The sequence below is a fragment of the Melampsora larici-populina genome (assembly GCF_000204055.1).
Source record: "Melampsora larici-populina 98AG31 unplaced genomic scaffold MELLAscaffold_14, whole genome shotgun sequence".
In the NCBI taxonomy this organism is placed as follows: domain Eukaryota; kingdom Fungi; phylum Basidiomycota; class Pucciniomycetes; order Pucciniales; family Melampsoraceae; genus Melampsora; species Melampsora laricis-populina.
In genome coordinates, this window is record NW_006768778.1 from 1,242,456 (window position 1) to 1,255,010 (window position 12,555).

General features: G+C 38.2%; 2 protein-coding genes across 2 annotated transcripts; both read left to right on the top strand.

The window, feature by feature from the left end:
• Positions 1-139: 139 nt before the first annotated feature.
• MELLADRAFT_62458 (uncharacterized protein) lies at positions 140-2,540 on the top strand (the record flags this gene model as incomplete). Its single annotated transcript, XM_007408925.1, has 3 exons — positions 140-167; positions 379-1,725; positions 1,789-2,540. The coding sequence occupies 3 exons, from the start codon at positions 140-142 to the stop codon at positions 2,538-2,540; spliced, it is 2,127 nt and encodes a 708-aa protein (XP_007408987.1).
• Positions 2,541-11,237: 8,697 nt separating this feature from the next.
• On the top strand, positions 11,238-12,205 carry MELLADRAFT_85525 (uncharacterized protein; the record flags this gene model as incomplete). The annotated part of the gene is made up of 5 exons (XM_007408926.1): positions 11,238-11,543; positions 11,611-11,773; positions 11,873-11,920; positions 11,991-12,076; positions 12,146-12,205. The coding sequence occupies 5 exons, from the start codon at positions 11,238-11,240 to the stop codon at positions 12,203-12,205; spliced, it is 663 nt and encodes a 220-aa protein (XP_007408988.1).
• Positions 12,206-12,555: the final 350 nt, after the last annotated feature.

Below are 12,555 nucleotides of genomic sequence, written 5' to 3' on the forward strand. Positions count from 1 at the left end.
TGATGATCACAACTGTACTCTAACAACAATATAAGGCAGTCGCTACTACGAACAAGGGTAGTCAAAAAAATAGTAATGGGTGATAGTAAAATTACATAAAAGCTGGCAAGTGGTTCCAATCAGTTGTAATTGGTTGTACATGATACCAGACTTGTTACAATTTCAATGTAAGTGAGATTTGATATCATGACATATAGGGGAGCTATTGATCAGGATCATGCACACCTGCAGACAATGTATAGTGATGCTTGGTACTTTATCATCCTCACCTCAACCCCCTCCAATATACAAAGAGTCTCACTTGATAGAGTTTTCAATCAAAACCTTTCACCCAAATTATACTGCATAAAATGATAAGCTTTGGCAATTTTGTGATAGTGACATTGAGTATCTCAGCTGATGTGGCCATATCTATGAACCCAAGCTTACCAAAAATTTCAAAATTGAATGTTGATGAAATTCAGGATGCTGTCTCCTCACTCCAGACTGGCACCAGAGAAGTACAAAGGAAAGAATACATTGGCAAACATCAGAAGACTTTAACAGATCAAAAGCAACATGAAGATGTTGTGGACTTGGCATATCAACCACACAATTGGTATTTTCCAAAACAGGCTCATAGATTCCATAATGGAAGAAATATACACAAAATCTCTCCATATGCTACTCCAGATATTGAAACACACATAACTGTTGGCCCAGTAAAGAATAATGGAGAAATCAACAGAGCTCAAGTAGGACAACAAAGACCAAGGTCCAAAAGCCGCCTGATTTCAAATTTGTTGAGCTCTCAAGGTTCAGAATCTTACGTACAAAATATGAGTGATGGGAATCATGGCCTAAAGTGCACTCCTGCAAATTCAAATATGAGTACAGACAATCTGATGATAGGCTCTAGCAAACGTCAGAAAATTACAGGAAATCAAAATAAAGAAGCAGGCAATTTGGTTTTGGGTCACCAAGCACTTGATGAGTACTTTCCAAAACAAGCTCATAGATCATTTGATAAAGACAAGATGCAAAACAGATATGATTCTGTTGGAACCAAAGTAAAAAAACCCTTACCTATTGGTGCAATAGAGAGTCAAGGAGCACTTCCCAAAGGCAAATTAGAATTTCCCAAGCCTGTTTCAAAAGGCAACCAGGTTTCTGAGTGGTCAAGATCTAAGGGTTCCACATCTCATATCCAAAATATGATTGATGGAAATTGTGCCATAGAGGCTGATCAAATTCAACTCAAACAGGCAAGGACTGACCAGACTCCCAAGAAAGATCCCAAGGGGATCAATCAGAAATTCCAACCTCATGTCCTCCAAATGCCACCTAAACCTTTGAAAAAAATGTCACCATATAGTTGGGAAAGCAAAGAGAAATATGCATACAAAGGCAAAACAAAACTGGCCAATAATCCAAAACTTACATGTACTTCTGTGAAAAGGATGCAAGGAATTAATATTCAAACATTTTACTCGCACAATCCAGACAAAATGTGTTCAGCTGCTGCGTATCATTTCACAAAAGATCTCCTCACAACCATGAAAATAAAATATCAACCACAGACAAAACAAACAAATTATCCTACTTGGGAGGCAGCAAAACAAATGTGGACACCAAATTTAGTACTGCCATTTGTGTATTTTGTTGTTTCTTGCAATCCAACCTTGAGAATTTGGGAGAATATAAAACATATGACAGCATACATCTTGAAATGTTATAACCAGTGGTGTGTGGAAGAAGGAACTTGCTCCAATAAAGAGAAACTAGCCTGATTTATTGTGTGGCATACAGATGCAACCTACCATATTGCACAATTGGGTTCAAAGATCAAATCACCACAAGGTGAAACAACAAACCTCATGAGCCGACAGCTCACAGTCTCGGGACTATCAACATTGGCCAGGAATCTTTTGGTAATTCATGAAGATGATGCCTTGAAAACTTTTATGTGTCATTCAAAAGCAAGGCTTTGTATGTTAAAACGGCATGTTTCTGAAACATTTGAGGGTGATTATTCGAAAGGTTATCCATACACCAGCACCAACCAGAAGCAGGCTGGGTCAGTATGGGATGACTGGGAAAAAAAATCTCTTGATATAAGAAAGAAAGCTGAAGATGTCCAATGGCCAACATTTCTTGATTACCCAAGGAGTGATTCGGAGCAAATTCTTTTGGTAAATGGTGAACCTGAGAGCAATATTTTGGTAAAGGAAAATAATAGGGTGGCTGCGTTTATTCACCAATGGGAAATGGACTTCATGAAAACAATTAAATTCATAAGAACTTCACATTCACAAAAATCAGGTTTTCCACCTTTGTCAATCAAGGACTTTTGCCGTGGGATCCACACATTTCTGAATGAAAATAATCCAACACCCAAATATCAAGTCACACTGTTCTCTGAATTCCTTCATCAAGATTCACAAGATAAATTTTATGCAGACTTTTGGAACCATTTTGAAGTTTTGGAAGATAAGAAACTCACACAGGCACTGAGGCAACGAAAAAGTATTGCTAAGATTGGGAAGAAAGCTCTCTTGTAAGGGCTCTGCTGTTCTGGAATGATTTGAATACATTTTCCTGTAAAGGTCCTGTTAATGTTTTCAATATTTTTGGCCTTTACTTCTATCTATTATGTTACCTCTGAGGCCTGTGTTATTATAGCTGGACATGTATTTGACTAGAGAAAAAGCCAAAGAGTTCAACCAGTAGTAGCCAAGCTACACTATGAGTGGAATGTAAGATAGTGTGGCATTTCATCAAAAACAGAATCTTTTCTGATCCCTTTCCTGCTATCAAAAATCCTACCTCAACAAAAAATTGTCAGCCAAAGTTTGCTTCACACTGTTAAGAAGTTCTCATAGGCCCCCAATTTGCAAATACCATATGATTAATGCATCGACCTGGTCCGGAAAACCCGGTCTGGTACCGGGACCAGGACCGGGTCGAGCGGGTCTTGGCTCAACTTTGAGTGGAGCCGGGTTGGCCCGGTCCGGCCCGCTCATATGGTTTGGGGGCAAGTTTTGGTGCAGAGGGTCTCAAATTTCACCAAAATTGTCTTAATTTCTTCAAATATCATATATAAAAGATGTTTTTTTGGTCCTTTGTTGTAGTAGATAGCTATAGAAAAGGTGACAAAAGAAAAGAAAAACAAAACTCCAATATTTATGTTTTTTGGGGGGTTTTGGGTCAATCTTAGCATTGGGGCTAGCAGACCGGGTCAGCCTGGTCTAGAAGGGGGGTCGGGCCCGGTCCAGCCCAGAATCATTGGGCTGGGTCCAGGTCGGTGCATTACATATGATATGTAGTATAAAGAAGTGGATTCCAAAAACATAGTAAGAGGTGCTAGAGCGTGTTTATGTGAGCTAAGAATTTCTTCACTCAGATGTGCTTAAATGCTCCAGCAAAAATTTAAAGCATGGGTAGGAGATGAGCAGGTGTTGGCAACACATTGAAGCAAGAGAACAAAAACACTGGCACTGACCAAGGGAGAGCCGCAAAAGTTGCCTAGCACTCAAATGCCAGTGTGTCAAACTTCTTGAATGGATCCAAAAAGTCATTCAGATGTAAGAATTGGTTATCAGTTTCTGAGACTCATTTGATCTTCCTTGGAAACTTCCAGGAGAGGCTATCCAATGGTGGCTCAACTAATCTATCAGTGGCTAGTAGCACAGTGTAGTGTGGTGCTATGTGATGCCTTAGGGCGCATTCACTTAGTCAATTTCTGATGAGAAATCACATTCTGAAAAATTTAAAGTGTCCATTTGGTGGTGCATGTTTCATTTTTGCATCAAAAAATTTACAGAATGTGGTTTCTGGTCAGAAATTCCTTAAGTGAACGTGCCCTTAGTATCAGTTGGTTTCTTGAATGCCATACCAAATAATATATATGTAGACAATAATGAGGTAGTTTATGGAATCAACTACATTATTTGAAGCTTGAAGCTGGTTATGAGGAGTTAAGCTTTCAAATTTGAAATCTCTTCACAACCAATAAAGAAAGCTGTATCACCTATACCATGTTTAGTAGCAAGTCTGTCACAGATACAGCTACAGTATCAGTGCTGTCTTGTATTGTATCTTAACATGTCATTACTGTACTTTGGTAATCATATCCAGATGACAGGTACTATACCTGGGAGCCTTAATTGAGGTATTGTGAGTCAAGATATGGTTCCTGTGTACCCAGCATCCGGTACCACACTGGATACCCACCCAGGATCCCCAGTACCAGATTACAGGCACAGTAACTTTACCATACCTGTGCAGTACTGGATATTGTGCTGTATAACCCTTTCTCTACCCTCATTGCATATCTGGATTAATCAACAGTATGCTTGGTCTACCAGATACAGTTGGGTATGGTAATTTTCCTCCAGTGCTGGCTTGCCAGCCCTGAGCCCTGTGTACAGCACCAAGGATCCGACTAACAAACACACATTTAAATATATTTAACTTGCCTAAAGCCATAACAATTACACCTCATGGTTTGGTATCAAGAGTCACTTGAATAACAAGACTTAACTACAACTTAAATAGCAAAGTTGAACCTAAACCAAAGAAAATCAAACTTAAGCGCCAACCACGAGTTGACGCCTAGGTCTTGGATATATGAAACCTTTTTCTCCACACTTTGGAAGAGAAACCAACTTCGCATCATCCAAAAACAAATCATCACATCATACCTGATTCTTTACCAAGAATATAGACTATAGTGATATTGTGGTTCTCTTGATTATCATAGTTCTACTTTATCAAGTTTATTGCAAACCCCAAGTGGTGTTCTGGGCTTGTGGGGTCAATAGCTAAGAGAACAAGATTGAAATATACCAAGGGTTCCTCTTCAAAGAGTCTAAAGTACCCCACAGCACCTCTGAACCTTGAAATACTAAGATACTGTTGGCTTTTGAGTGCAAGATCAACCAGAGTTCAGAGTAACATACTTAGAGGAATAATCTATCCACCCCGCTGGCCTTAAATCATTTGTCAAATGAATATACTCTTCACTTGGGTATACCCTGTCCCAGTGGAGACTTTGTTATTATCTGCACTTCACCTTTTAGTGAAGAGTTGGCCCAATAGTTTATGAATACTCACATGGCTCCTACCCGTGTGGCTATTGCTGTTGGACACCTGAATGGTAGATACCGGTGTCCAGAAGAAACTGTGAAAGTCAATTAAAGTGCCAGACTGGTTGGTTTAGAAGCAATTAAAGGATATTTTACTGCCTACCACATTTTAGAATAACCAGTGACATTATCAATGAATAGCAGAGTTAATTTTGACATGGTGATGATTGATTGAAGTAATTGGTTTCTGATGTTAATGATGGATGATTTTTGGCTGTTGACCAATCAAGAGCATTGGAGCCTTGAAAGTGCGGAAATTGTGCAATATACAGGGGAACACACAGGGTAGATATAGTGTGCACAATTGGTTTCAGCATTCCAAAGCAGAAAGGCCGTTTGAAGCTATGCCCAATGTGGATCATTCCAACCACATGTATTATCCAGCAAAAAAATCAAGATGAGCTACTTCTTGCCAATCCAACAAACTTTCAGCACAAATTGCCAGCTGCTCTCTGATTGTGTTAAAGCAGATTGAAATTAAAGAACACTAATTATGATCAGTACGGATCTCAATTTGATCTTGACAGACTTTGTATTACATGGATCATGTCAACAGCGTCCACCTGGAATAATTGAGAAACAAGGCTATTTCTGATGAAATCTTGAAAGAAAGTGTTTGCTGAATCATCAACGTCTCAAAAGATAACAAATGAAACCATTCAAAACTTTGATCTTGATAATTGTTCAATACTTTGATTGACTTGAACTATTGATTAGGAAATGATGATACTTCAACAACAATTGATTTTGCTTCAAGGTAGATCTGCTTAGATCTGTCTATCCAATCTCAGATTGACCAAGATAAGACACCAAAAGTGTAAGACAAACTAGACAGTAGTAACAAAGAAATTATAATCATTCTTATATTTTGAACACAAGGACTCCAAACAAGTGTGTGAACATCAGAGTCACTGTTGGATTGTGCATCAGAGCATTGGTTATCAATGAAACCACCTTCCTTCTTTTTTCCTGTGTGTCTTGAACCTTTTGACCTTTTGTCAAGAATCAACATGGGGTCTTTCAAAAACACTGATAGGCCTTGTTTCTTGTGTTTCCTATCTCTTTTGTTGTTTACCCAACGTTCTAAGTTGGTCTCATTTTTGTCACCCAACACTCTTGTTAGGATGAAACATGTTTGAAGAAGCCACCTTGCCACTTCATACAGTGCTCTGTGAGAGCTGTCAGTACAGATGTGCATGAAATTCTGCACTTTCCACTCCAAGTTCTGCGCAAAAAATTTTTGCGCTTCACACAGGCTCCAATTCTTGGACCAAACAATGATGACGGGTTTTGTGGCTTATTTTATTTCAATTTTTTTGACCTTTCACACCTGGTACCAGGCTGGTATCTCTTGATCACACTTGATAGATTCAGCTGTCACAGAAAACTTAAGACCAAACCATCAATGCAATTCCCACTTTTAAAAGTTGAATACTCAAACCACCTCATGCACTCAGTGAACTTGGGTCCAACCCAAGGATAACTACATACATATCCTTGCAGTGGCTCCCTAGAATATCCCTCAGATGATCCTTTCTGTAACTTCCAGTCTCAGACACAAGTCCCACCCCCAAGTCAAATTCACTACAGCCTAATAACATACACACCAAATTTGAAGTATCCATCCCATCTTCACTCCACAATAATTACTTGTAGTGAGAACAACAACATAAGGCTACTTGATTCTTGTGATCACCAGGCACCCACCCAAATATGTGAGTCCCTGCTGTAGTATTTAAAGCTCAACAAGAGCTTTACAACACCTAAGAAGGTTTAATCTACTAAAATATGAACATTGGATGTTGTCTAAAGACTGCCTTATTCAAAGAAACAAGCACAAGGGCACTTGCTGACCACTTTGTGATAACAGAGAAAAAGATAATAGACACCAGAGAAAAGTTCTCAATACTTTTATTAAGTATTATTCCAGTTTTAAGTGCAAAAAGTCCACAAAACAATATCAATTACTAGCAATACTTTTGTAAGTGTCATTCTCAAAGGAGACTTAGGTATGTTTGGCTGGTGAATTTTAATGCACCTTAAACCAAAAACACATCAAATTTCTTATTCAATGCACATTAAAAAAATAGTTCTTTGGCAGCCTTTTAATCCACAATTTTGATCAATTTAAACACTCAATAATGCACCAATGATGCACTTAAAAATAATTGACTCTACAGTCAATTATATTGCTGAAATGGTGCATTATCAGATGGGTTTACCTTGATCCCACCCAAAGTTGACCTTTTCAACTTGGTCATTGATCTTAAACCTTGTCTCATCACACCACTCTCCCACTCCCCTTGACTCATTCATCTACACAAACCGTGTCTCAATTTTTCTAAAAGCAAGGATTAGCCATACATTGTTGTCTGAAGATGAAGACAAAGAAGTTTACGTCCTTAAACCTCTAAACAGTCATCTTCATCAGAACAAGAAAAAATGATGTTCAAACTTCTTCTTGGATGATAGTGTGATTTGAACATGATCTTTTGAATTGTTTCTGAGAGAGATCAAAGTATTCACTAAATCTGTCAGAGTTGCACAAGTCCCTCACTTTGCCTCAAAGATCAAGTCAAGTTTTTTCAAATGCATAATTAAGGTCAATGTTGATGACTTCCAAACGTGATATGCATTAAAATGTACATTATTGACTAAAATTGAAATTTGGGGTTTTAATTGCATTAACCCATTTTGTGGCAACAAAATGCACTTGACTGTAAGGTACATCACATTAATAAAGCCCAGGCAAATGTAGCCTTATAATCTTTAACACATGTAAATAAATTTCTCTTTACTTTGAAGGGGCAGATTTAAGTGAACTTAGTACAAATGTATTAAATAAATGATGATTTATAACACTAAAACAAAGGTATAAGATGCAGAAAGTGGAACAGCAATCCCAAAATCATCCATGAGTATATATATTGATGTGTAACAACTCTTACAATGGTCAACGGCCTCAAGAACCAATCAATTTTGACCAAAAACCCCTAAAAACCATTTAATGATGCAATGTAATACTTTGTTACTAATAGATGATGCATTTAAACAGCCAAAAGTGATCAATAATGTAATGAGATGTTACACAGTTCTTCTCATGATGACTACAGGTGATCTTTCCCGTGTAATCTGGCTGAAAACCTATTATTGAGGTTGTGGATTTTTTTAGATGATGTCCAGTTTTTGGTTACTAAAGTGCATCTTATAGAGCTCGTGATTCTTCTTAATAATTGGTGCCATATCAAGTACTTCTGATGAGTAATGGATGAGTTATTGAGTTGTGAAGTTAAGGTTTTTGTATGTAAATGTTGTTACATGTATGCATGTAAATATAAAATTCAAAGTTCACTCCAATTTCTTATTACTCTTATAAATTTATTTCCTCACCTCTGTTACTAGTAGTGTAAAGCTTGTAATTTATGTAATCCGAGCTTCTACGTTGAATGAGCCATTCACCATCCAATTCTGACGTCATTTGACATATGTAATAAGCTGAAAACCTCCATTTTCAAACAAAATTCACACATGTTCTCCTCTTTACACAGCTATTGCTAACACTCTCTTGCTCCTGTAATGTTACATCATCATCTTGAACCTTAAAAATCCCGGAAAATCCTCTTGGCAACCTTAAATATTACTAATACCACCATTACATATGTAAACTACCCGTAAAACCCTTCTTTATCAACTTCAAAAAAGTACAGTGTTCCTAATAGCTTTTGCTCCTCCTTATCAACCATCAAGATTAAAATTTTTACTGTATAATATAATGCTTTTCTTTCATTTTCCAACATTACAAAACCCATAAACCTACAATCAATACCCTAAACACCATTTCCCAGCCTGTATACCTATATTTTCAACTTTCTCTTATGTTTTTCTTTCTTTTCCTTTCACAATCCTTTTGCTAATAATTCAAATTGATATTAATATGTTGTTTGAAATAAAATCACCTCATCATAATGTAATGTGCAATTTATGAGCCTTAAAGAGCTTCTATGGATCAGATTCCATCAATTTGAGTTTTTTTTTGTGCTGAACTTTTCTAATAACTTTGGTAAACTACTTACGATTACTTTTTTTGATTTATACCATAATATGATCACCATACCGCAGTCTTTAAATCATTAGATAATCTCAGGGCACGTTCACTTAATCAATTTCTGGTGAGAAATCACATTCTGCAGATTTTAAAGTGTCTATTTGGTGGTGCATGTTTCATTTTTGCATTAAATAATTTACAGAATGTGATTTCTGGTCAGAGATTCCTTAAGTGAATGCGCCCTAAGTGAACACACCTCGTGGTTGGCTTGAAGATTTTAAAAAATGGAATCTGGGATAAGGCAAATGTCACATGGGCAAAAGGTAATGACTTACAACCACTCAGTCAGGAAGAGCAACAAAATTGGGAAATTGACAGACCTCCCCAATGAGTCAAGCCATGGCCTCAACCTTACATTTTACTTACCTCTTTCCTGAATGTTGTGTTGTGTTCCCACTCTCTCTAGAATCTTATCAAATAAAATTGTAATCAAAAAAACTCATGAAATATTATCTCTTCATTTTGTGATCTTAAAAAGTATATAGTATAACTACATCCTACATACATCTTTACAAAAATCTCTCTATGTATTTATCATTTTGATCTTTTTTTATTGTTCTCAAGCTTTTTTGATTTCCCGCCCACAACCCTATTCTGTCATACCAGAGGGTTCAAGTTTTACATGGTGCAAAGCTCTCACAGATTCAGTATTGTCAGTTATGGTCAAAGGAGCGGGGAGCCTTCCAGTGGATGAGCTCAGCGCCGGTCGTGGCCGCCCTCATGTGCTCCTTCACATCTTCCTCTGCCCGGGCCGGGAAAAATCTGCAATTCTAGGCCTCGGGCCACCATGAGTAGCTCATAAAGTGTCCTGATTCCCTGAGGATCACACCAAGGGAATTTTGAAAAGTTTATGAAGCTTGCACAACAAGAGTCTAAAAATACCGCAGGTGTGAGTGTCATGAAAAAACACTCTCAAGACATGAAACTCAGGCTTCAGTGGAACCCGGAGTGATGATGACATGACTTTGAAATATTGCTGTGAGTCGTGACAGAATACGTCCGAGTTGAGTAAAACAGATGTTAAGAAATCCATAATCGGTTGGTCGGGTGGATTCGGCGCTGGATTATGTAAAAAAGCTGCACAGAAGTGCACTACGTGACATATATCATCTTGTCCGTATGGCGCTGCGTTGGGATCGGCTTGGACATGCCAATGGGGTTTTTTTAGGAACCACATGATCATGCTCACACATATGATGATTAACTCTGCTGTTCATGGCAAACACTTTAGGAGCTGTCTGGGTTTATTAGAATTTGTCAAGTTGATTTTGTCCCAATCCCGACTATGAACAATCATCTCTGGAAATCGAGTCATCACCCTTCGCCAAGGATGAGTGATCATCAAGGAGTGCTTGAAAGCCTATATCGCGGAGAACTTGATACAAATACTCTGCGTGATGAATCTAATAGTTGAAATGCATTCCTCAGCTCTCATAGGCCCTCATCATCGCTTGGCCGCATGAGGCCGCATGTCGTTGAATACAACATCGATCATGACTTGGGCACACATAAGCTATGTTTTTAGTCCAAGCCACGCAGTTTAACAGTTCACCACCTTTCCGAACAATCCCCGTCAAACTTGTAAGACTAATAGTATTTACCGATTCCAATTTCAACTCCGAATCCTATCGCAGTCTGCACTGCCATTCGTGTTGCAAAGTTATCTTGAGTTCAGATTTCTCTTCAACAAATTGTAAAGAAGATACTACGGCGTCAAATGCCACGACATATGTGATTCAGGCCGCCGAACTCACGTGTCTGAGGCTCAAATTCTCTTGGTATACGCATCGCATATCGAGATGATAAAATGTCTTGAGGATTGTATTTTTACTGCTGGTCAAGTTGACTTCAGATGAGATTTATGATATGATCTTGGAACGTGGTATCAGAAAGCTCGATGCTCACCTTAAAAAGGCTCTATAGTCCCTCTCATTCGTCTCAAATCTGAATCCTCTTCCCCACCCGATTTCCAATCTTTAAAAAATCTTCACAAGTACATCATAAATATGTCTCCTGCTTCGATTTTCATCACCATCGGTGTGGCTTTCTGCCACTTACTGGTTGCGACTGCCTCACCAGAACAACAAAGCAGTCAGCTCGCTCGCCGTTCGAGTTCTGATCCCGATCCTGCCCTCAGGGCCTCCTTTATCACTCCTAAGAATATCATCTTCGAAGATGGAGGTATCAGAGTTTTCAATCTGAACTCACAAGAAGCCTATAAGGTCACCCATCATATCGATAACGCCCGTCAAGGTTACTCAGAATACGTCACCACTGACGTAGCTGGAAATGTTCTCTTGCGGATGAATGCAGTAAGTCCCATATGTACTCGTTTTTTTCTGTCTGATGTGAGACTGACTTGAATTTCTTTTTATCAAGTATGATGACTTTTGTTTTGGTAAAACTCATTACGTCGATCAACACGATTTATTACGAGTCAAGATCGATCCACGTGGAATGTACCCTGACGAATGGACTTTCACCTCAAGATTCTTACCTGGATTCAAATACGAATTTGATCGTAATGCGATGAGTGCAGATGGTAAATTAAAACTTGAATTATATCTTTTCTAATCTCGAGTTTTTTGGGAGTATATCTTAGACTTGTGATACTGATTGATTTTGAAAAATTCTTCAACAGGCAAAATCTTTGAAGCTGATAACAAGAAACTTGTCGCTACCTTACACAGTGAGTTCATAAAATTGATAGCTTCATCTGACATTCGCCTGTTTCTAATTTATGATTTCAATTTTTCAAGCTGAGAAGCGACATGAACCTTGGTTACTCTCGAGATTCCACGCCGATGACGCTTACGTCTTGAGGAGCGATGGTACCGTTCCTGACGTATGTTCTTTTTTTATACAAATCTACTAATATGATCACTAACATATACCTTTCACTCATACTTTGCAGTACTATTTGGTCACCCTCATGGCATTAGTCCAGATGCGAGTTAATACCTGTGGAATTTAAGTCTTCATCGATACATCCCCACCTTCCAAAACATTACCTTATTCTCTTTCTGTCTTTTTTTCTTTAAAGTTTCCTTCTTTGAACATTGTATGAATTGAAAAGCATCAGTCGCCCTGATCATCACAAGGATAAATTTTCAATGCTTGAGCCATATACACGCCTAAGACAATTAGTGTGGATAAGAAAAAGCTATTATCTAGTCATCACAATGAGATAGATCCTTTAAAACTGCAATGTAAATTCTCTCGTTAGAAGTTGTTTTAAATCGATTTTCACTTTTTCCTTTCTTCAGCACCTCATAGCCTCACTGTGCTACTAAATTTGTTGTCCGAAGGGGGCTTGACTCTAGA